Genomic DNA, 25,881 nt, shown 5'->3' on the forward strand with positions numbered 1-25,881 from the left:
AATATTTAACATTGGAACTACAAATATACCAAATATTAAACACACGACGCAACCCTTTAGGAGAAGGGATTTGAGGAAAAACATATTTAACGTTATATAATCTCCATTCTTGCAAGACCTAGATAATTTATTGTGACCTCATGGTTTATAATTATAAATAATCTACCCACCTCAAGAGCTACTTCAAGAGTTCTCAAACAGTTCAAAAAACAAAGAAAATAATTCAACTGATTGGTCTTTGATGTAACTCCATTAAAAGAAAACAACGTGGTTAAGACGAATAGCTCAGCATCCCTCGCTAGACATTTCTTTTCCTTTTATTGATACGTTTTGCACAGGTAGGTAAGCCAGCCCAAAGTAAAAAAAAAAAACAAAATTTTACAGTGCTTTTGAATTTGGTAAAAAACAATCATGCCTAAAATATAGGTTCAAGCCACCCCCACCAATCCAATTAGTTTTCAAGCCACCCCATCCTTATTTTCCAGCTCCGCCACTGGGATCACCAAATCGATAGGGGCTCTTTACCTTCTCGTTCTCGACAGATATCGACAAATTTAGATTCTAATAATAAAGAAAAGCATTTTGATGTAGACCTATTAGGCACGGCCTTGCCCATTTGCATTCAAATGTGCGAGTACAGGTAACAATTGGAGCAAGTAATCCTGTAAGATAAAAATCGAATTTAAAGTAAAAATAAGTTGTGAAACACAACAAATTAGTTATATAAAAGTGAGGCCATTATGGTGAAAAATTAGAGAAGGGATAGATATCTTAGAGTTTTACTTAACAAAACAATACAGAGACACTCAAACATGAATTGAAAAATTCAAGCCTAACTATGTCTACACTGTCAAAATCTCTGGTACTACGGATGAGCAAAACTGCGATACAGGTGAGTCAGTCAGAAAATATTATATATACACGACTGGGAATAGTTTTATTTGTTTGGATTTATAATTGAAGCATATCAATTACCAAACATTAATTAAGGATATGGTGCTGCAAATTACATAAACCCATATTGCTAACACAAATGAGCAATACCAACAATAGATCTAAATAAACACAGAACCCATATTCCCCAGCTTGAGATTTTTGGGTGTGTTTATGTTTTGTTTGTTCACAATGTAAAGGAAATATATACTTCATTTTTTGAACGTACTCTAGAGAAGACACAAAAGCATGTTGCCAGTCAACTTTAGCTCCCACCTTAAGACACATTTGACATTTTTCTTTTGTGACTAATGTATATTTATTTGTGTTTCATGCCTTGTACCGGCAGGTTCCCAAGTTGAGTTTCCTAAATGTTAAAGAATTAGTATTTAACATTAAGGGATTCTAGTAGATATTTGTTCACTTTACTATGTTCACCCAAGAATCCCAATTCATAAAAATAGATCCCATACTCATAACCAAGATAATTACCAACAAAAGTACCACATACCATCCATCCATTCCAAAGTTGGTACCATAACAAAGGAAAAAGCTTTATATTTGTAAAATGATCCAAAACTAAGGCAAAACTGAGATTTAGTCAGACATAAGCAAAATCACTTGTAAAATACAAAACAATGAATTAAAACAAAAACAAAACATATATGCAGTATTCAATTTCCATAATGGTAGTTTCGAGTTTAATTACCTGCGTGCATGCCTCCTCCAAAGGGTTAGTAGCAGTGGTTGGTTAGATAAAGCGACTGATGATTCTAGCTCCAGAAACTCCTCCTCGAAGTATATCATCCAAGAGTTTTGTGTAGTTCTGGACAGACATCAAAAACACAACACTGGAGCTAAGCATATCAAACAAACAGCAGGATACCATCTTCCCTACGCAGGAGCTTCGCCTAGAATTTGTGTATTTGTAAATAGACTTAGCTATTGACAAAAAGTCTCAACTGTTTGGGAGCTAAGGCTTAGAAAAAGAAGAAGATTGACAGAAAGACAGTTGAACCCTATTCTTAAGCGTCTTAATGTAGCGCACTAAGTGACAATGATAGAATTTCAGCCAATGAAGGAAATTTAAGTCTAAGAATACACATTCAAGTTTCAGTAACCAAAACCATCAACAAACATTATACAACTAATTTCTAAAACGGAAAGCTCCACAACAAAAGGGGATAAAATACACTGGCAATTCAGGTTATCCAAATGCAAATCTTTGGATAATGATTAAATCTTTTAATAAGTGAATCTTTGGATAAATGATTAAAGGGGGATAATAACAGATGCAAATCTTTTAATAAACACAAAAAATGATTAATCAGTGAATCTTTTAATCCACAAATTAACACCATCAAATTATTTAATTTAGGCGAATTTTTTACATGAAGATTATAAAGAAGAAGCCGCCCTAAATAATCACTTGCAGAAGAAGCATATTCAAATCCACGACAGTAAAAGATTTACAGTCACGAAACCATCAACTTAGAAGATATAATCCAATTAGCATCAATAATGAGTAGACATATCCGTTGAATGATAAAGATGGGACCAGACTAAACATTCTAAACGTCAGGGTTGCAGCTAGAAATACTTGGAGTTATTCTTATTTCTAGCTCTCTGAACATAACAATCGGAAAGAAAAGCTTTGAATTGAGATAGTTGAACACAAAAAAATTACTCTAAAAAAACAAACAAATTTCGGATACCTACTTCAGTAATACAAATGATCTGAAGCACACAGATACAAAATCTTACATCAACAATTGTTCCATTTTGAGTTGGAATTATAACAAACACTTATATGATGTCAGTGACTGCATATAACAATTGAAGAATGACAACCAATTCAAATCAAGGGGAATGGAATTCCATTGGCAGTTACCTGACATTGAAGCTTTTCTCTGATTGGAAAATCCGTGGTGCACCAACAACAACAAAATCGATCTTAGAAAAGCTTCTGGAAAAGCACCAAATAAAACAACAAAAATATGAATTACAACAATTATCAAAATAATCAGAGAATTTGGGAAGTACCAAAACCACAGAAACTTAAGTGAATCTTGATAAAGAAAAAGGGGACTGTGCAAGATAACTTTTTGGAGGGTTTATGTAGCCGAACATTTCAGGTATTGACAAAGAAATAATGGTGTTGTTGATGGATATTTTTATTTCCGTAACGCAGGGAACAATGATTCTGATAAAAGGACGAAAATTACAGTTCATCTTTGTAAACGCAGCGTTTGAAAAGGGTAATGCACATGCAATAAAAGAGAGTCGAGTCTGAGACATTGGATGCAAGCGTCAGAATAGGATGCACTATAAGCCACGATTTATCCCCTTCATTTTGCTGCACTTTTAAAGCAATATGAGACGTCGATCTCTAAACAGTACCCTTCAGAGCCATCAGATGGGGCAAAACCCATTTGTTTTTGTAAGATAGATAAAGGATAATTAAAAAAAAAAATCAAAGGGTAATTTTGGCATTAACAGAAATGTTAGGATAAGGAGTGGCTTTGCTTCACTTCTAAATGTCTTACCAAACAAAAGACCATCGTCCCAAAAAAAAAAAAAAATCATGGTCCCCAAAAAAATCCATCTTTTCGTTGTTCATTGGGCTTTTATCCACCTAAAGTTGTAACCATAATTGCTCATAAAAATTAAAAATCATAGTTTCACTGGAAACCTGTTTTGAGGCATACTAGATTTTTTTGAGGCATACTAAATAATGTCAAAATAGGGTCACTAAATAAAAAACAACATCACCCCTTATCCATCCTTTTTGATAATGGCATAACTACCCTTACATAATTACTATTAATGATTATGCTTAGATTTGATTAATTAGGAATTTTAAGGATTGATTAAAAATTAAATTATTAGTATTAAATTAGTAAAGAAATCAAATTTATGTGAGAGAGTTGGAATTTTTGAGAGGAAGAAGAAGAAGTGAAAAAAACTTGGGTTTTGAGATTTTAGTGATTGGAAATGACCAAAATGTCTGATTCAAATCAGGGGTAGACTTCTAAACGAGGTTTAATGTCCTTTTTATAAGTTGAATCTATCAAAAACTTAAATTTTTAAAACCCAGATCTACTGACCAGATGAACAGTTCGGCTGATAACTTGTCAGCCGAACTTTATTCTGTAATTCACGAATTTAGGTTCGACTGATTCGAACAAAATCGTTCTTAGCCGAACCTAGGTGTATTTTCAAAAAACTGAGGTTTGGCTCACAAGTTATCAGCCGAACTTCACTCTGTAACTGACGAATTTAGGTTCGGTTGATTCGAACAAAATCTAGGAAAATCGCATTAGCCGAACATATTGCTTCTCTAAATCATATACTAGGTTCGGCCCAAAATTGATATTCCAAGATCAGCCGAACTGATCTTCTGAAAACCCTAATTTAATCTTTGAAATCATATTTTATCGATCGAACAAAATAAAATCAATCAAAAACAAGATGGGTTTATTACAAATGCATTCTAAAATACATCTAGGAGCAATTGAGATTTGGATTTCGCACTCCAATATCGCTCACTTCGATTTGTGTTTCCTTTGATTGATTGATTGCTTGATTGAATTGGAGTCCAAGATGTTTAAGTTTAAAGGTTATTTTGTTTTTTGATTTTAGGTTTTTAAGGATAAGAGAACTCTAGTAATTAGATTTTTAAGGATATATAGGTAATTGCACTACCTTTAGACACCCCTTATAAAACCACCCTAGATGGGATAATAAATAAGTATGCCTCAAAAAAATTCAGTATGCCTCAAAACATGTTTCTTCCATTGAATCAGGCTATTCAGCTGAAGTGCTTTATGCCCATATATATTGATAAACTGCCCCACTCTCAATTTCGGTTTAATAAATTGCCCGTTTTTTCCAACTTTTTAAAACTTCCTCCACTGTTAATTTTTCCATCTAATTTAGTTTTCCATCCAATTTTTTACTTATTTACCCTTTACTTGTCATGTTTATCTTCTACTTCATTTTTTCAGGTTCGCCGAGCTCGATTCATGGATTTAGGGTTTGGGATTCAGGGTTTGAGGTTTAAGGTTCAGGGTTCAGGGTCCAAAGTTCATGGTTCTGGGTTCATGGTTCACGATATAGTTTAGGGTTCATGGTTCACGATATAGTTCAGGGTTAAGGGTTCATGGTTCATGGTTAGGGTTCATAGTTCACGACATAGTTCAGGGGTAAATATGACTTTGTAACAGGTGAGATAAATGTCACCTTGCATTTAACGGGATGAAAAACGTTATTTGAAGAAAAACGGGACAGTTTAGAAAAATATAAAAAAACGGGGGCACTTTTTTTTACCCTAATTCAAAACTGGATCACTTTATCAAAATTCTCTTAAAATATCTAAAATGTATGGTTAAAACATACATTTGGTAATCAACATTGAATTGGGACTCAAGGGCTTTCAGACAAATCAATCACCTTCTTAGTAAACGTAACATCATGCAAGATAGTGACTAGTTCCTTCCGCATAGTGACATCTTGAATGTTAGTACCAAACCACTAAAGTTGTTCAGAGCACGCATCAATATCTCTCACACTGTCAACTTAATGTTGATTTTTTTTGGTAAGTAGGGCTACTGCTGCTAAAGTATGATAAGTTCTTTTTTTCTTGCTTTAATTGTAGTCCATTGGCATATGAGTCGATGCGAACATTTTTAATCTTTCGTCTCTATCTTGATGTTGTTTGATTCAGTATTATTGGGCAAAAGTTGTAGATAAGCCCGGACACATGGGTCTGTAATTGGCATTCAAAATGTGTTTAGCTCTACAACCAGTAACTTAAACTAGAGAAAGAAGGCAGTGTCTATTGTTATATGGGAATTGGGAAGGACAATATCACTGCAATCCAAACATGTAATCTTGTATTTGAGTGAAAGTTATAGTAATAAGATTGAAAACCCATGTTCCTCTCATAATCAACATCTTTGTTTCTAGCAAACCTGGATGATTTTGACATGTTCACAAATCAACTTTGCTTCAAAAAATCAACAATATCTTTTTTACCATCGTGTCCAGTGTCCAATATAAAAAAAAAAATGTGTTACACATAGGGATTTCATCCTGGCCAAATTAGGGTATACCCATTAATAAGGGCATACCAATTTTAAACTCATCCAAAGTAGTGGGTTAAGGGGTGTCTAAAGATGCTAAAAGACCAACTTGTCCTTGCTATTTTCATCCAATTTTAAGCCCTGCCGACTAAAATTAAAACCTATCAAAACAATTTTCAAAGCCTCTTTAAAACTTTACATGATGAGATAAAAAAAAAGATCAAAATGAAAAAAAGAAAAAAGAAAAAAAATGCGGGTTTTGAGATTGGGTACAAAATCATACCCAATCCCAAAACCCGTATTATTCCACTTTTTTATCAAAAACCGGCATGTATTTTTTTTTCGACCTTGCCGACTAGTATTAGTCGGCAGGGTATTTTTTTGTCGACCTTACCGACTTTTCATCTCTGAAATTAGCATTTACAGGATCGTCACGGTATTCATCCTTATAGTCGGCAGGTTATAAAATTAATACCTTGCTAACTAATCATGCATTTGTAACGTCTTTCTCTGTATGTCAAAAATCCTATAGTCGGCAGAGTATTTTTTTGTCGACCTTGCCGACTTTTCATACTTTCAGAACTGAAATTGTTAATTTTTTCTGTAATTTTGAGTATAAAATTACTCGGCAGCTTTGCAATCCCCTTCGTAAAAGTATTTGGCTAGTGTGGTTTCATTTCCATTACAATAAAAAATCTCGAAAAAAAGAAATCGTCAAAAATCATAACACATAATCCGTGAGTTCAATCCAAATAATACCTAATTTGAGAATTTTATAATTCAATAAATTAATTAACCTAAACACATTATTAGTATTAATTAAACAAGGGTAGATTAGGTATTTTGAAAATACATGGTTAAGGGGTGTCCTGTTTTACTTCAAAATTTCCTGGGTTTTGTCTCATTAGGTATATCCCAAATAATTTGGGTATACCCCAGTCTCCCCAGGTATTTCAGAGCTTAAAATTTGATTATTTTTCTTAAATTCTCTTTAAAGTGCTCAGTGTTTTAGTCTCTTGTATGCTCCCATAAATTAGTGTTGTTCTTTCGTTCTTTTGGCCCTTCCTGCATAGAATCCTGGTTCAGCAACTGACCGGTGAGCCGGTGAACTTGCAACTTTGCTAAGCTAATGCATGCTAGGTATTGTCCCAAAATGCCCGTGGTCACCAAAAAAATGCCAATAAACGTTCCCCGTAATAATTGGGCCCTAACCACCAACTTGGGCTTAATTGATTCCATTTCTTATGGTGTCCATATCATCCTTGTTTCTCTTGCCTCTTGCGGTGTAGCCCGTATCGAATGCGGTAATGGTATTTGAGTTGAGACAATGTGCTGTGTGTTCCGACAGCAGTCCATGTTGTACACTGCAGAAGAAGGCTGATAAAAATTTCGGCACAAAAATGTTTTTGGACTTGGAAAGTTATGAGGTTGAAACATGTACACTGCTTTTTCATACGACTCGAAACTTCTCGTGTATATGTCAAGGTTATAGAGGATATGATGTTTATAGAGTCACGACATCATATCCTCTACAAGGCATGCCCATGTCGTGACTTGACACCACAGTGCTCTGATGAATGATTATTCAGACATGGGCATTCGCCAGGATGTTCACCAAACACAAAATTGTTTCTGATAGTATAATGATCACCATGGGCATGCCTTGATGATGCAAAATAAGTTGTTGGCCACTGTTTTTTTTTCTTTTGATCGGAAAGTTGTTGGCCACTGTGGCCCGGCAGTCACCCAAGAATAATATATAACGCTTGCCGAAACATGTAACTAGTGTTATGAGTAGAGCCACAGCGCATGGGGCAACTGAAGTTAGCTGCCCTCCTCATTTACCAACATGCACCAAAATTCTGATTAAAAAAATGCACCAGAATATATGATTTTATATATGCTTAATTAAAATTGCTTTGTTATGAAGGATTTATTTTGTTCCATATAATGGCAGTCATCACGAGTAAATGCCAATAAGAATCCATGCATGGTTCACGTATTTGAAGCTTATTCTTACCCACCTTATAATCGTAACATGTTTCCTTGACCATAATTGATCATAAAAATCATAATTTCATTGAATTGGGAGTTGGGACTCAAGATTTTTCAGACAAATCAATCACTTCTTAGTAGATGTAAACATCATGCCAGACAGTGAAGCATGGTGACATCTTGAATGTTAGTATGAAACCACTAAGTTGTTCATAATTCATGCATCAATATCTCTCTCATTTTCACTCTAGCTAGCTCTAGATTAGCTTAGTTTATAAGCCAAGATCATGAGCGATAGAATATTATTATGGATGAATAAATTAGATCCACTCAATGCGATTTTAGGTTAAAAGTGTATGAGTGTAGTATTTTGATCTTCAAAGATAGATTTTTGTTTGATTCCATTTTAGAGAAAGTTTGAGGCTTAAATTTGATATTGCTATTTCTAAGTTGATTATTTGGTTGATATTCTTTTAAGAAGTTAAAAAAAACTTTGTTTAGGTGTTAAGAAATTTCAATGGTTGGTTATAATTCTTTGCATCACTAGAAACAAGAGACGGAAAGAAAGAAAAACTGTATTTGATCTGAAAGTGGTCCATATAACATGAGAACGTTCTTGTTGTTTGTAAATGCAAATCTCTCAGATCACATGCATGTTCACTAGAATTTAAATGCAAATATGGGTGCAGAATGGACCGTACAAAATGCAAGCCAACTTGTGGCCAAGTACAAAATACGGGTTCTTTTGCGTGTCGTTGCCAGATTCTTGTATTTCCGGTGTGCCTGGACTAGAGTATTTGTTTGCCCTAGTCCTCATACCATATCCATGATCACCCAACATTTTCGGTTCCCTAGGAATTATGGGGCTCTTGGCAACCGCCTAGGTCACCTATGCCGAGAGGCGTCCTGGGTAGCAAAAAATTTCAAAGATGGGAATATTATATAGAACTAGTGCAAAATTTAGTGGTGCATCTTTGCAGGAGGTTGCAATGGGTCTCATCTTCATCCCAACTCTGCTTGCAACTCCATGTAGAATACTGTTCCCTTATCAACTTAACGTTGATGTTGTTGCAAGTAGGGCTACTGCTGCCATAGTAGTAAGATAAGTTTTTTTTGTTGCTTTAATTGTAGTCCATTGGCATATGATCTCTTCTGACTACTAGTTTATTAATAATCCTCACTAAATTAAACGGAAGAAAAGAAAAACTTGGATGTTAGTAGATGTGAACATTTTTAATCTTTGGTCTGTATCTTGATATTGTTCGATTCAGTATTATTGGCGAAAGGTTTAGATAAGGCCGGGCACATGGGTCTGATGATCAGGTAATTGACATCCAAGACGTGTTTAGCTCGACAGCTAGTACTTAAACTAGAGAAAGAAGACGATGTCTATATGGAAATTGGGAAGGACAATATCACTGCAATCCAAACATGTAATCTTGTATTGGGTGAAAGTTATAGTAATAAGATTGAAAACCCTTGTTCCTACGAATCGACAACATAGTTTAACCTGCAATATAGCAAGAGTTGTTTCTACTATTGAGTTGCTCATCTGATACAAAAAAAAAAATTAGTGCTGAAGTCGTATGATCACAGTCAATATACGTATATAACAATATCAACATCTCTCGGACAAGTGTTAAAACAGCAACCACTAGATCATTTCACTCATCAGTTAGATGACTTAACCATTGAAAAACAGCATGAGGAATCTAATGAGCTCTATTTTCTGGTGTCCATATCAAATCCTTGTTTTTACCTCTTGCAGTCTAGCCTCCAGCTAATAAGAAAGCAACGCTGCCTTGCTAATAAGGTGGTGTTCTTATTGGTATGTATTTGAGTTGAGACAACGAGACCATATGTTCCGATAGTACACTGCACAAGAATAAAAGTTTCGGCAATAATGTTTTTGGAATTGGAAAGGAGAAAAAGCCAAACAAGCAACTGTTTGTTTGGAGTCTTTACCTCAGACTACATGCATAGGTTCCAACCGGGCAGCTGATTTCCCACCACTTGCATGGCCATATTCCTTAATGATGCAAATAAGTTGTTAGGTACTGTACCACAAGTCGCCGGGAAATTATATATTCACCTACAAAAAAACATGTAACGCTAGGAGCAGAAGTCTGAAGGGAGCTAGTGGGGTAAGTTGGCCTACTTACCAACCGGTTCTAAAATTATAAAATTCGAAATTTGATTTTATCATTCGAATTCTCGTAAAAGTGCTTAGATATCTCTTGTACGTTCCCATGAATGTATATTTTTTCCTTCTTCTTCTTGCAGAGGATCATAAATCCGCTACTGGCCAGTGAGCAGGTGAATTTACAAGTTGCTAAGCTAATGCATGCTAAGTAGTAGGTATTGTCCTAAAATGGCTGAAAGTGCCAATGAACATTTCCCGTATCTCCAGTAATTGGCCCCTAAAAGTACCAACTTGGGCTTAACTGGTCCACAAAGTGAAGGAGAGCCGTGAATTCTTGATTTCCAGAGATAGAAAGGAAACAGATCTTTCCAAGAAATTTAGAAAGTGACGACATCTAAACCACCATTTACTCATAACTAATGGAGAAGAAAATCATCATAAGGAATCTAATGATCTCTTTTTAATGGTGGTGTCTATATCAATCCTTGGTTTTGTCTTTGGCATTTGCCTCTTGCAGGGTAGCCTAACTCTAATGGAGAGGGGATGGTATGTATTTGAGTCGAGACCATGTGTTCCCACTTCACATGAAGAATAAGATTTCGGCACTAATATTGTCTTTGGAGTTGGAATTTGGAAAGGAGGGGAAGTCAAACAGGCAACTGTATGGAGTCTCTAGACTAGATTCAAAGGTTCTAACATGTACACTGCTTTGTCAAGGTTCTACTACTTTTTACTTGTATTTATTTGCCATGGACTTCACAAGATATCATGTTGACTTGATGCTGCGAAGTGTATAATGGTCATGGCAAGCTCTAATAATAATGCGAATAAGTTATTAGGTACTGTGGCACAACAATCACCCAAAGATAATCTGATATCCGATGCCTACTTCCGATGTGTGAATTAGATCCAGCCAATGGTTTTTTGGTGAAAAGTGTGCGAGTGTAGTATTTGATCTTCATTTTTTGTTTGATTCTATTTTAGAGAAGATTTGAGGCTTAAATTTGATATTGCCATTTCTAGGTTGATTATTTGGTTGATATTCTTTTAAGAAGTTAATAAAAACTTTATTTAGATGTTAAGAAGTTTCAATGGTTGGTTATTATTGATCTTCATTTCTTTGTATCACTAGAAACAAGAGATGGAAAGAAAGAAAAACGGCATTTGATCTGAAAGTGATCCATATAACATGCAAGAACGTTCTTGTTGTTTGTAAATGCAAATCTCTCAGATCCCATGCATGTTCACTAGAATTTAGAAAAAATATGGGTGCAGAATGGACCGTACAAAATGCAAGCAAACTTGCGGACTAGTAGTGTCGTTGCTGAATTCTTGTATTCCGTTGTGCGTGGCCAACAGAATACAAGAATATCAAACATTTTTTGGTCTCTAGGAATTATGAGATCCTGGCAACCGCCTAGATCACCTATGCCGAGAGGCACCCGGGTAGTAGGGTCGATCATGTTTTAATCTCCTTGGAAGAGGTAAATTTTTTAAGGATCGATATATTATAGAACCAGTTCAAACTCTAATGGTGCATCTTTGCAGAAGGTTAGAATGGGTCTCATCTCCATCCCAACTCTGCTTGCAACGCCATAAGCTTCCTTGTAGAATATTGTTCCCTGATTAACTTTAACGTTGGTTTTGTTGCAAGTAGGGTTACTGCTGCCCAATGTAGTCAATTCGGCCATCTCGGCCGGAATTCCGTCGGAAATTCCGTTTCCGGACCAAGGTAACACGAAATGCAATTTTCCGCCGAGACGGAAAATACCCGGGAAGTAACCGAAATTCCAGCCGAGATTGGACAAAATGAACCGGAATTCCGGCCGAGGTCATACACATGGAGAAAGAAAAAAATTTATTAGAGTTAACAGGTAAAAGACGATCTTTCACTCTTAACGCCACCTTTTTATCTCTTCTGGTTCATTTGTTTGCCGTCTTGGACTCAATAGGTAACCCAACCACCGACTAAACCAACAGCAACACCATCTTATCATCATTTTATGGGGACTCTGTCAGTCATTCATCGACACCGTTACCTACATACAAGCAATATCACGTAACTTCTGCGACTAGAGATTCTCTAACTTTTTCTTGTGTACATGTACATGTTCTACTAGTATATCCTTGAACAATCAAAAGGTGTTGATGATGAAAAGCAACCATACTTTTTAATTAGAAGGCCATTACTCAAGTAAATTATATTCCAGTTCATATGCATACAGCAGCAACAGGTATCTGAAAACATTGAAAACTTTTTTGGGATCATGGTTTAATTATATATATAAAAGTTGGAACCGAAATTTGGAAACGGAATCTCCCCGAGACAACGTTGTACCAATGTCTCGCTCGGGACCGAGAGAAACCGGAATCCGAGATCGAATACATTGCTGCTGCCTTAGTAAGATAACGTTTTTTTTCTTTTGTTGCTTTAATTGTAGTCCATTGGCATAAGATCTCTTCTAACTACTTAACTAATAATCCTTACTAAATTGAACCAAAAAAACAGAAACACTTGGATGTTAGTGGATGTGCACATTTTTAATCTTTGGTCTCTATCTTGATGTTGTTTGATTCAGTATTATTGGCCAAGGTGAAGATAAGGGCGTACTGCATACACATGGTCTGATGATCAGGTAAATTGACATTCAAAATGTGTTCAGCTCGACAGCTATATAGTAACTTAAACTAGAGAAAGAAGGCAGTGTTTATGGAAATTTGGAGGGACAATATCACCACAATCCGAACATGTAATCCTCTATGTGGGTGAAGTTTATAGTAATGAAGTTTAGTCAGATGTGATTATCCTGGACGATTTTGACATGTTAGCAAACCACAACACCCCAAGAGTTCTTTTTTTTACTCTGAGTTGCTCACCCAATACAAAAAATTAGTGTCGAAATTGTACGACACTGTGAGTGTGTAACTATGTTTTCCATAGTACTCTGCACAAGAAGCTATAAAAAAAAAATCATAATGGTTTAAAAGACCAAAATCAACAATTCCTGGATAAAAAAACATGTAAAATTTGATATTATTTAAATAAACGAGAATGTAAAAATAACCAGGATGTAAACATTTTCATCCTACCCATTTTCAAATACTTTTTCCAATTTTTAATTTACATCAGAATGCATCCAGTTTCATCCTCGCTCTTTTTTAAGTTTAAGCCAGGATGAATCCAGTTTCATTATTGCTATTTTTTTGGTGTCCATTTCATTTATACTAATTTTTACTCATCCATTAATACCATGTTTTTAAAATATTTGGACAAATGACCCATTTCCCGAAAAAAATTCTTGCGCTGATTCTTCTTTTCGAGTTGGAATCGGAAAGGATGAAAAGTCAAACCAGCAACTGTTTGGAGCAAGTGAAGTTGCATGGGCATATTTCGCTAGTGATGCAAATAAGTTGTTAGGTACTGTAGCACACCAATCACCCAACAACAAAAAAAATCGATATTTACCTGCAATAATATGTAATCGGTGTCGGGTGCAAAGTGGGATGGAGTCAGTGGGATCAGTTGTCCAGGACTCCTATTTGCCCAACAAGTTCAAAAATCTATTAAAGTTTGTTGTTTTTTTATATTTGTTTTTACGTGGCCCGTTTTGATACCATGCGTACTTAAAATTTCAACCAAATGATGAGATTGTAATGTCACGCGACTATGCGTATTTAAAGTTTCAATCAAATGATGAGATTCTAATATCACACGAACATTCATCAGAGAGTGTCTAAACACAAAACCATACTTCCGTTGAGCCGGTGAAGTTCCAAGTTGCCAAGCTAATGCCAGGCACTGTCCTAAAATGGCTGTCGTCACAAGGAAACCTCCAATAATTGGGCCCTAACAATCAACTTGGGCTTATTTGACCCACAAGGTGAAGGAGAGCCGTGAATTCAGAATTCTTGATTTCCAGAGATGGAAAGAAAACAGATGTTTTCAAGAAAGTTAGAAAGTGACGACAACTAAACCGTCAATTTACTTATCACTACTAATGGAAAGCATCATAAGGAATCTAATCATCTCTATTTTTTGGTGGTGTCCATATCAATCCTGGTTTTTCTTCTTTGTTTTTCTTGCCTCTTGCAGTGTAACCTATACGTCCTTTAATATGGTGGCATGTATTTGAGTTGAGACCATGCATGTGACTTTATGTTCGACTAAAAACGGGATAAATTTTTGATGTGGACGTTCTTTGATGGGGGCATGAGAGACAAATCAGGAGTTGACATGTGTTTTTCATATTAATTGATTCCAACAAATTTTGTTTCCAAAAAAACAAGACAAGTTTATTTTTTGAGAAAATATTGGTTATCTTAATTGCTTATATTTTATCTTTGATATTTTTGGAAGCAAAATTAGTTGAATCAATTAATATGAAAAACACATGTCAACTCTTGATTTGTCTCTCATGCCCCCATCAAAGAACGCCCACATCAAAAATTTATCCCTAAAAACGTTAGAAGAGGCTAATAGAGAAGAACAGTGTTGTCACGTACCATTTTTCGGGAAGCTATCCCGCTCAAGCGGCCTCTTTACCGGACTAGATACAGACGTTTTTTTTTCCGGTGAAGAACCCTGGTTTGGCAACCGACCAGTGTGCTCCATTTCATCAAATATGTTGCATGATGAAGTTTCTAGGTTAATGCTAGGTATGGGACGCATGATCCTAGAATGACTGTCGTCACAAGAAAGATGCCCATTAATGTTTCCCTTCCCATATCTCCCATAATTGGACCCTAAAACTATCAACTCGACCCCCACAAAGTGAAGCAGAGCCGTGAATCCCAGATTTCCAGAGATAGAATCCACATATCTTTCCAAGAAAGTTGTAAATCACGACATCTTAACCGTCTATTTACTCATCACTAGCATCCAAAATCGAACGGCAATCAAGGTCCCCACATCACATGCCCAGACGTACTAGACGTGGAAGTACCGTATTGACCACCTTAGACCTAACTTATGTAGTACCGCCACGCTGATATAACGCACGTGCGCAGTATTTCCAATAGTCCATCCCAAGAAAAATCAAAATCAACGGCTCAGAATCCATCTATATTTCTCGTGATTAACGGCTGAGGTTCCATCTTCATCGAATCTCGATTTCTCCTCCTCCCTTATAAAATCTCACTCCATTTCCCATACTCTGTTCAACCAAAACTAGCTCTGTTCTCTGCTCTGCTTTTCGATTAAAACTTTCAAAATGTTGCTAAGAAGTTCATCAACACCGATACTAGAGTCATGGATAACACATGCAAATGAACAATCATCACCAGAACCAGAAAAGATTCCATTACCACCAAAACCAAGAAGAAAATCAGTCACACTAACACGTTCATCACCAAGTATGATAACAGCAGTTTCAGGTGACCATCAAGGTTCTTCATTGACAAGAAATTCATCTGATACTGATTTAAGTGGTGGGTTTTCAGTAAAATCAAGAAGGAGATCATTAGATATACCAAGAAGTATGGGTTGTTTATCTGCACTTGGTGTTGAAGAATGTGCAGATATTAAGTCTACACTTAATAGGTTGTTTACTAGTTCTGGGTTGACTGAAGTGGTTGAAGATGGTTGTGTTACAAGTGTTAAAGATAGAAGCTTGATGGTGCCATTAGTTGGTGGTGGTGCAAATGGAAGTAATGGTGGTAGAAAATGTGGTGGTGGTGGAAGATCTGATGAGGATGAAGATGGTAAATCAGATTTCGGAGATTCAGAGTTAGAAGAAAATGGAGATAGTAACAATAAAAAGGAAAGTGTTGAGACTTATTATCAGACCATGATTGAAGCTAATCCTGGAAATTCTCTGTTATTAGGAAACTATGCAAAATTCTTAAAAGAGGTAAACATTTCAATTCCATTCTCAATCTTCAATTTCTATATTTTAGTTTTAATAGCATGATCAAATCTTTACTCATAATATTCAATTTTACTAATTTTGATTGTTCTGATTTTTAACAGGAAAAGGGTGATTTAGTGAAAGCTGAAGAATACTGTGGAAGAGCAATTTTGGCAAACCCAAGTGATGGGAGTGTGTTATCACTGTATGCAGATCTCATATGGCAAACACATAAAGATGTTACACGTGCAGAGACTTATTTTGATCAAGCTGTTCAAGCTTCACCTGATGATTGTTTCGTCCTAGCTTCATATGCTCGATTCCTTTGGGACACTGAAGAAGATGATGAAGAAGAAGTAGAAGCAGAACCAGAACCAATTAATTTTGGAATGAACAAGAACCAGTATTACAATACAGTTGTTCCTAGTTCCAATAATAATTTCTTCCATGGAGGTTCTCCTCCTGTGGCAGCTGCATCTTAGATACAGAGCTTTCATTTGCTATAATTTTTGTCTATCTATTGTATAAATTAGTAAAAATTAGGTAAAGGGGATGGGGAGTATAATGTTAACATTTCTCTAACAGTTTGTTCTTGAGCAAGTCCAGTTATTGGTGATGGGTACTCTGTTTCTTTCTCTGTTTTTATGTATATGTGCTTAATAATAGAGCAAGTACTACCAGAAGAATGGCACCAAAATTTATCTAAGATATTTATTTTCATTTCCAACAAGAAGTCTGGCTCTGGCATATGCATTCATGGCTGTGGACCACTGTCTGTTTCATTTCAAGTCAATTTCAGGATATTTTTTCTTCTCTAATGGAGGCTCATGAGATTGTTAATGAGTGATGCAGAAGAATTTTGATTAAAAAGTTGATTGACTATGAAGTTTAGTCTAATTGTTCAAAAAAAAAAAAATCTTGATGGTAAACCCGTCTCTTTGGCTTCCACCACAACCACAGGAATAAGTACTTTTTTTTTTTGCTTGAGGGAGAGCAGAGTGAGATTTAAAGAGCATGCAAGTCATAATTGACTCACTGACTAGATATTTTCCAGTTCTGGTTCACCACAGTTTAAAGTTCAAACCCTGAAAAGATTTCCAAGGGTGCTGTCTGAAGTTTTTCAGTCTAATTTCTTTCTTGGAAATCTTGATGGTAAGCCTGTCTATTGGTTTCCAACTTTCCACCACAACTACATGAGATCCAAAGAGCATAGAAGTCATAGTTAACTCACTAATAACGCGTTTGAAGTAATTTTTTGACTTCTAAAAATCAAAAAATCAGTTTGAGCATGGAATTTCAGAACAACTTTTACGAACAGAAAAGTCAACATTTTATGAGACAAAATATCTGGACTTCTAATTTCTGTTTGTGGAAAAGCAAAAGTCATAAATAGAATTGTATCCAAACGCTTTGTTCTCAAACTAATTTTTGACGTAGCTGAATTAAAATATAACTTCGAAATATTTTTCTGTAATTTTAGAATGACTTATAAAAAACAAAATACTATCTATCAAAAAATGGCATCTTATGTCGAACAATTCTACAATCACTGTATCTTACACAGGGGAATGTCTCGTGAAAAAATCCAACAGTCGTCTGCTAATGACTATAGCATTTGGGATGGTAAGAGTTTTTAGTGGGGCTTATTTTTCATCTCACTCCGTGGTTTCTTCGAGATTTCTCCCACGTTATACGAATCATTTTCGTTTTATGTCTTGGATTCAATTGACTATTTGACTTGACCCATCAAGAGGAACTGACATGATAATTTAAACTCAAATGATAAGTAACCTAAATGCATTTTAACCCTTTAGTCACTGTGCGTATTGGTTGCCAGTACCCTCCATCAACAACAAATGGGTTAAGCACTGATAACTTCGTTGTTATACCTAATATCCCACTAAAAATGTAGCCCAATTTGGTTACAATTAGCATCACATGATTGGTGACCTTTACGATCATCTTTTTATCTTTAGAGATTTTAAGTCTTGTCTCTTTTTTATTCTAAACATAGAATACCGAAAATAAAAAATCAAATTAACTCAAGACAGACTTGCAAGAATCTCAGTTTAACGTACGACGGTCTCGAACCTGTAGCTGAATGAGAAAAATCTAACAGAAAACTGCCAACCAGGAATAACAGCTTTTACTCGCTAATGCGGAGATGCTCGAACTTCTCCTCCACCGATGCCTCGCCGGCCTCCTTCTTCTTCTTCTCATCCTCTGCATTCTTCACACATTCTTCGGTGGTGAAGTACCCGATAAATATATGAGTTCTTTCTCTGCTTTTCTTTATAGGCTTTTTCAGCTTCGTCCAAGTTTAATCCATCCATAACATAACCGATCATTCTTTCGCGTTTTTCTTCTTTTTCTCTACGCAGATTAGCCTCTCTCGCATACCTGAACCCTAAATATTTTTTAAGTCTGGCGGAGAGAAAAGGAGGTTCAGCTATATGAACCGAATTTGAGGACTACTTTGGGGCTTACCAAATAATTTAATGAAACACAATGGGGCTAATCTGAAGTAGTTTTAGAAGCCCCATATCCAAGAACACATTCAGCTCTGCGTACTACTAGCTTGAATGCTTTCCATGACTGCACCAAGAACGTCCACACCAGTCCCAACTGTTGGAATGTCCGATAACCGTGTCGGAGTAATTCCGATAATCATATATGAAAGTTGAAATGAGCTCAGTAAATAAAAAGAAAGATGAAAAGACATCATTCAAACTAAATTACATTCCTAGGGGTGAATTTTAATCAAGTGCCACACTTCCAATTTCCAGTTTAAAAAACTGCCATCGTTTTTTTTAGAATTAATAAAGCGCCACAACTGTTATATGTTCCGTTAAGGCCCACATGATTGGTCATTTATAGTTGACCTGGTCAATTTTTCATGATGCAATTACCTAATTATCCTTCCATTTGGTTATTATCTAATTCTCATTGAAGAGAAAATCAATTCTCTTCCTCTCTTGTTATCTTCTTCTTCACCTGCTCTTCATCTCTTTTCTTTTCTGATTTCAATACCAGAGAGTTGAACTTTAATTTGCGCAAGAACTTTATAATTTAGTGAATTCAAGAGAGTGTTTATGAGATTGTAGAGCTGTTCTTTGTCAGAACTTATGTTAATTGAGGAACTGTAAATTAAGGTTAGGGTCTCTCTGAGAATCGAGGATGAAGATGATAATTCTGAGGCTTAGATCGAGAGAAGAGGAAGAAAATCCAGTAATGATTGGTGGGAGTGAAGTTGATTTGAGAAAATAAACAAGTTAACATCAAATTAAAGGTAAATCAAATATTCAATTTAGGGTTTATGTTCTATTTTGGGTTAATATAAAACTGGTACTGTTATTAATCCACAAATGATGAGTTTTCTGATGTGAGAACCATGAAAAGAAAATTAACATATTATAATGAGGATTAGAGAATTAGGGTTCATGAAATTGGAATAGGGAAAGAAGATAAACTACTGTTATAGATGTAATTAGGGGTTTTGAAGAATGGGTATGAATCAGAGATAGAGCTTAAACGTGATTTAGGTTTTTTTTCTTCAATTTTTGCTTTGTAGATTTCCATTCTTATCTCTAACAGACAATTTAATTCTTTTTTTCCATAATTTTTCTCTGCTGATTTTGGAACTAAGGAATTGCTTTTGAAACATTGAGAAGTTTATGTTTGAATTTGCAGAACTTGATGTTGTTGTTGAGATAAGATTCAGTGCGATTTTGGGTCTTAAAAGAAATGATGTTTGCTGAGATAAACAGAGAACTTGATGTTGCTGAGATATGGTGTTGGTTCTGTGGCTAGTGGTTGTTCAATCTCGACACTATATAAGAGATATCATAGGTGTTTTACAAGAGCAGAAGGAATTGATGTTGGTTGAATACCAGGTGGTGGTTTGAGGTGTTATTTTCTCTGGAGAGTACAAATGGTGTCGTCGAGTGGAATACAGGGAAATGAGTTGAAAGATAATGCTGCGTAGGTGCTGGCTGTTATGGAGAATGAATAGATGAATGTTACGATGGAAATGTGCAGGGAAGAATAGCCTGAAACAGGATGTAGAATGACCAGAAAACAGTCTAATCTCTTAAAGATCGTTATGATGACTTGATTTAGCTCTGACTCACAACTTAACCGGCTAATGACTCGCTATGATGACTTGATTTAACTCAGTATAGTGAGACGATTTGTGGGACGTTGATGTCTTTTACTAAGCTGGATAACTGCCACCTATGCACTAACGGATGTTAACTGTTTTTTTGAAAAAAAACGGGATGGAAAAGGTCAAATGTGTGGCACTAAATAAATTCTGAAAAAAACAATGGCACTTTTTTGAACATGAAATTGAAAGTGTGGCACTTTATTAAAATCCACAAATTTCAAAATTCCCATTTACTTTGAATTACGTAAATTCAATTTGATGCAGGGAGATTGACTGGTCTTGCTTTCCCTCTTTAAGCAACTGAACCGTGTTAATGATCTGGGAACCACTCAGAAGGCCACCAATCTGGTCGAATAGCTTCGATCTTTACATCATCTTGCCCTTTAATTCTCAGGGAACCTGATCCTGTGAAAGCTTCTTCTAGCCTCAATAGACCCATACCACGAGACCCAAGTGCAGTTGTGACAGTCCCAACTTTCTTGTCGGATGAGACTCCGACTACTTCTGATCCTGGAGCTACCTTCTGCTCTATTTCTGAACCACATACAAAGAAGAAAAAAAAGCGTGAGAACCTAAAAGCCCAAAATTCTATCCCTATGGGTTTGGCAGTATTTGGTGAAGCATGTAATAGGCTATGTTGTACAATTCCTTTTCAATGTCGATGTGTTATTAAGTTCATGTCCGTTACTAACACTGAATTGTGAGATCGTATAGGATCACAGCATGTGAAAATCACCATCTCTAATGCTACATACTCACTGAAAATTGCCAAAACAAAGCACATGTTCTATGCAAGTTTATCTTTCTCTTGCTAGCAGTGTGAAAAACCAAAAATGGACTCTTCAAAGAAAAGAAGAAAAATTCACCATTTCCCATGAGCAATTTTAAAGGAAGCAGGCGTTTTCGAATGACACCACGGTGGTGAGTTCGAGCAACTGACTCCTGTCTGACATAGCATCCTTTGTTGAAGCTTATAGCATTCAAGCCAGCAAGATTGTACTCAAGCGGAATTGCCTCACCTGAGAAAGGAAGAATCAGAAATCAAAATTAAAATGTTGCACTGAAATGAATAAACTTATATAATTATGACGCGTATAGCAATTCAACGAATGACATGCTTCGTGTTCATGTTAGGTGACATAGAATGGCAACCTAAGTTGCTAAGAGAGCTAAAGAAGTCTGCTTTATTTTCAGATGCAAAAAAATAAATATGGTTCCATATACAAAAAACCATGAGCATTTTATGTAACACAAAATTTAAAGATAGGAATGAAGTCCATAGGCGATAACTGAGATTAAAGGAACTTAAAAGTGTTGCTAAAAAACACTTTGAAGGCAGGGGAATTATCCATGACAAGCACAATTAGCGGTATCAAGTGAAGTCAGGGTCGATAGTTCAGAATCTCAGAGGATTTTATGTTACAAATTGTTGAAGCAGCTGAAAAAATCTTTACAAACCGGTTCTCACAATTTGAGACTCTAACGATGAATGGAAAATCTGTTTAATAGTTCAAACATAATGAAATGAGTAACTAAAGATCTATCGGCACCTTTTACATAATGAAAAATTCCCCTGAAACCAAGACTATCCAGTCTGGGATCTTTGTATCATTGCCACCCAGAACTATTCCCTTTTGTAGATGACTGACCGGCTTTGTCAATACCAGCACCCCAGCCAAGAGGTTCTTGTTTCGAGTCAGACGACGTAGAAAGGTTTTTACCAAAACGTTGCCAGCACGAAAATTCCTCACTCATATTTTCAATATCAACATTTGATCTCAACCGAAATCTGCAACACATCCATACATATAAGACTCACAGATGCATACTAATTAGATAAAACTAACATCCCTGAACTACATACACCCGAATTTCACAACTAAACAAACTGAAATAAGCTTCAACCATTCATTGGTTAATTAAACTAATAATATCCCTTCTACCTGTATATCAAATTATCTTCCTAGTTAGTTAGAACTGCGATAAATACATTCTAGAAGAACAAACAAACCCAATTGAATATAGAGATGGGAAGATGATTGACAATAAATTTGGGTCTCACCGTTCCCAAACAAAAATGAACAAAGAAAGACGCTTACTTGTGGAAGCAATCCATGAGCTCATCCATAACATTGGTTCATCTGTTGGGTTTGAACCAGGCTTCTCATAAGAAGGAGAATGTCTATAGATAAACAAATCATACAAAAACCTCCCTTGAGGTGTAAGCATAAATTGGTGTTTCTGTTACTACTGTACTTAAAGTTGATGTTTTTGCCCCAAACTTTCTTACATGATTTGTTACTAATCCTTGAAGAAATTTAATGGCATCAGGACCTCGAAAACGAATTACAGACCTTGTTTTCAAATGTGATGCCATAGAAGAAGAACCTACATCTTCAAAACGAGAATTCTGTTGCTGTTGATTACTAAAGAATCTTGAATTCGAGTAATGAAAGTTTCTGCTTCTAATTGTATTGTAAATTCGGAATCCTGACTTCTTGAAAAAAATGCATCATCGGCCGACTGAAACAATTCAGTTTTTTATTCTTCTAATTTCTTCCAAAAAAATACAGTGATTATATCTTCAAAAATTCCATTAAACCCATCGAACTGCAACATTTCCCATTGCAATTTCTTTCAAATACGACTCGGTGTATGATCCAGAATTGGTCTTCTTTGAAAGGTGTCTGGGCAGGGCCTCGCACATATCGCCCTGCCGAAGAGCGTCCACAGTGGTACGATCAAAACCAAAGATCAAAGACCAAAACAAACGATCAAATTTGAGTTTAGTCTGTAGTGTCACGTTAAGGCAGTGGAGTATATTCAGTCGGGCGGACGTATAATCCACGCTTGCATGTGGAGCGTTGGTATAATCTTCGTTTGGGCCGGGCGGAGATATAGTTAACGCTGGTTGTGGGGCGTTGGTAAAGAATACGCTTGTTGTGGGGCGTACATATATTTCACGCTCGGAGAAGGGGCGTTTGTATAATCTACGTCTGGTGTGGCGAACGTATAATCAACGCCTGAATGAAGCGTTAGTATAATCAACGCCTGTTTCAGGCGAACGTATAATCAACGCCTGTTTTGAGGCGTACGTATAATCAACGCCTGACGTGGGGCGAACGTATAATCAACGTCTGTTTTGAGGCGTAAGTATAATCAACGCCTGTTTGAGGCGAACGTATAATCAACGCCTGACGTGGGGCGTACGTATAATCAACGCCTCCTCTTCTCTCAGGCGTACGTATAATCAACGCTTGGTTTCATTCAGGCGAATGAAGGAATCAACGCCTCATGGCAGGCGTACGTATAGTGTTGGACTTCTATTAACACACGTATCTAGCACGTGTGGCATTAAAGCCCGGCCAATCTCTAACCACCACGTATAGCCCACGTGTTCACTTTCCCTTTACCCTAATCTTCTCCGTCTTCTTCTTTTCTTTTCTACCTCCTCTTTGTTTCTTTGTTTCTACCGCCCACAAACACAGCTTCTTAACAAAAACATCACAGTGACGAGCAGTAAAAGAAAAGAAAAAACCAAGATACATGATGAACCCGGGTTACAAAAGAGGTATGTTTTTTTTTTCTTAATCTCTTTTGTTTTATCCATATTGTTGTATAATTTATTTAGGGTTTTATTTGTTAAAATTAGTTTATCTAAAATTTGGTTTTAACGAACATATATGAATATGAAATTGGTTAAATTTAATTGGGTATGTGTGTTTTATGTTTTTTTAGAGATTAATATGTATGTGAAAAAAACCATATTTGATGATTATGTAAATTTGGTTAAATTTTTTTTTAAAATAGTTAGATTTATTAGAGCTTCCACAGTGGTTGTAAAAATTTATTTGTGGGTATTGTAATAGTTTGATTTGTGGGTATTGTAAATTTTTATTTGATTTATAATCTATTCACTAAAATTTATTAGAGCTTCCACAGTGTTATTGTAAAAATTTGATGAGATGGGATTTTTGGGTATTGTAAAAATCCGTGGTTATGTAGATTATGTGGGAAATAGTTCTCACCCTTCAACTGTTTCAATCAACCTATTTCAATTGAGAGCTTCCTTTTATTGTTTTTCTTCATGTTGTCTGTTGGTAATTAATTTTAGTGAATATGATTATCAATAATTGTAGTTATGTAAATTATTGGATTAATTTTAAATTATTGTAGTTATGTAAATTATTGGATTAATTATTGGTTTTCTGCATGTTGTATGTGAATATGGTTACCAATAATTGAATTTGTATTGCTTTTTATTGAATTTTGAGGTGATTAATTTTAGTTATGTAAATTGTAGTTATGTAAATTTTGGGAGTTACATATGTAGAAGAGCTAATTGCGTGAGTATGGAATTGATTTTTTAGTGATTTTTATGGAATCTTGAAGTGATTAAATTGGGTTGTGGAATCTTGTAATGATTTTGGAAATGCATCGGTGACGATTTAATTTGTGTTTCTGGAATTATAGAATTTGGAATTGATATGGTTTGTGTTAAGGATTTATAGTATTTGGAATATAAATGGTGATGGACTAATAAAAATATTCGTTAATGAGTGTTGGTCTTTTAATAATGTAACTGCATCTATATTGTGTGTGCACAGATGTTGAACAAATTCACAGCGCGTTTCAATGGTCGCGTGAAGACGAACAAGAAACAAAAATCTGTAGTCGAAGAGGATTATAACTTAATCGCTACTGGTACAATTAAGGAGGTTGATATTCCCCGGTTAGGTAGGTTTCCTATACTGCAAGATGATAAACCGCACGCTACTACGGACATCACATTTACAGGGGAGCACAAATTGAAGTATCAACATCGTGGATCTTTGGCATCGGTAATTCATCACTATCAAACTATTTCACAACACTGTCCTAGAGCTAAATATATTATTGAAAAAGCGGGATGGCAAAATTTACTGGACATACAATGTAGCGAAACCAACCATTCAATGGTTGATTATATTGCTGAGCGGTTTTGGGATACAACAAACACTTTTCACTTCCCATTTGGTGAGATGGGATTCACCCCCCTAGATTGGCTCATGTTGACTGGACTGAGTATCGGTGATGGGCCTGATGTTCCTTATGATTCGGGGAAGTACCAATTTGAACATGTTCGTGAGCATATCTTTCCGGATATCCAAGATGTCACGCTCTGTCCAAAAGCACCGTCGTGGGTTTCAAATTCAATTACAATTAAATATTTAAGGTCATATTTCATCGAAGACAAGTTGGTTGCGGCTGAAAATGATAGCACCCTTGCTCATAGAGTAGCAATTGCCTTTTTCATGTATGTTTTGGGACATTTTTTCTTTTCTAATGCAAAGACTTATATTGATGCTGGATGGTTAGCTGCTTTTGAAAATCTTGATGTAGTATCCACGTATGACTGGGGTGGTGCTGCGTTTTCGAAATTGTATGCGGCACTCCGTTTATCTGGGAGGAGACAGAAGGCACTATGTGGTCCATTCCAAGTATTAGAGGTATTCTTTCAATCTAGTTATTTTTCCTCTCATTGTTTATTTTGTTGCTAAGTTATTAAATTGGCTAATTATTTTGATGGAGTAGTTTTGGGGGTATGAATACCTGGGCATATGTCGACCAGAAATCCCAGAGGCGAGTACAGAACAAAAATGGCCCGTATCTTCTAAATGGAATGTACCGAAGAATACAAATGATATTTTCCGTTGTAGGGATTTACTAAGTAAG

The 25,881-nt window shown here is 35.9% G+C and overlaps 1 protein-coding gene, 1 long non-coding RNA gene and 1 pseudogene across 2 annotated transcripts; 1 reads left to right on the forward strand and 2 right to left on the reverse strand.

Annotated features, from left to right (window-relative positions):
* Window positions 1–201: 201 nt before the first annotated feature.
* On the reverse strand, window positions 202–3,223 carry LOC113355814. The gene is made up of 3 exons (XR_003362612.1): window positions 2,825–3,223; window positions 1,643–1,759; window positions 202–662 (listed from the first exon to the last, which is right to left on the reverse strand). It is a non-coding gene; the product is annotated as an uncharacterized LOC113355814 (long non-coding RNA).
* Window positions 3,224–15,299: 12,076 nt separating this feature from the next.
* On the forward strand, window positions 15,300–16,731 carry LOC113355815. Its single transcript, XM_026598764.1, has 2 exons — window positions 15,300–16,004; window positions 16,124–16,731. Exons 1-2 carry the CDS (start codon window positions 15,366–15,368, stop codon window positions 16,481–16,483), a joined length of 999 nt encoding a protein of 332 aa, XP_026454549.1. The 5' UTR covers window positions 15,300–15,365; the 3' UTR covers window positions 16,484–16,731.
* A 3,733-nt stretch (window positions 16,732–20,464) lies between these two features.
* On the reverse strand, window positions 20,465–22,543 carry LOC113359274 (annotated as a pseudogene).
* Window positions 22,544–25,881: the final 3,338 nt, after the last annotated feature.

The sequence above is a fragment of the Papaver somniferum genome, chromosome 3 (assembly GCF_003573695.1).
Source record: "Papaver somniferum cultivar HN1 chromosome 3, ASM357369v1, whole genome shotgun sequence".
In the NCBI taxonomy this organism is placed as follows: Eukaryota; Viridiplantae; Streptophyta; class Magnoliopsida; order Ranunculales; family Papaveraceae; genus Papaver; species Papaver somniferum.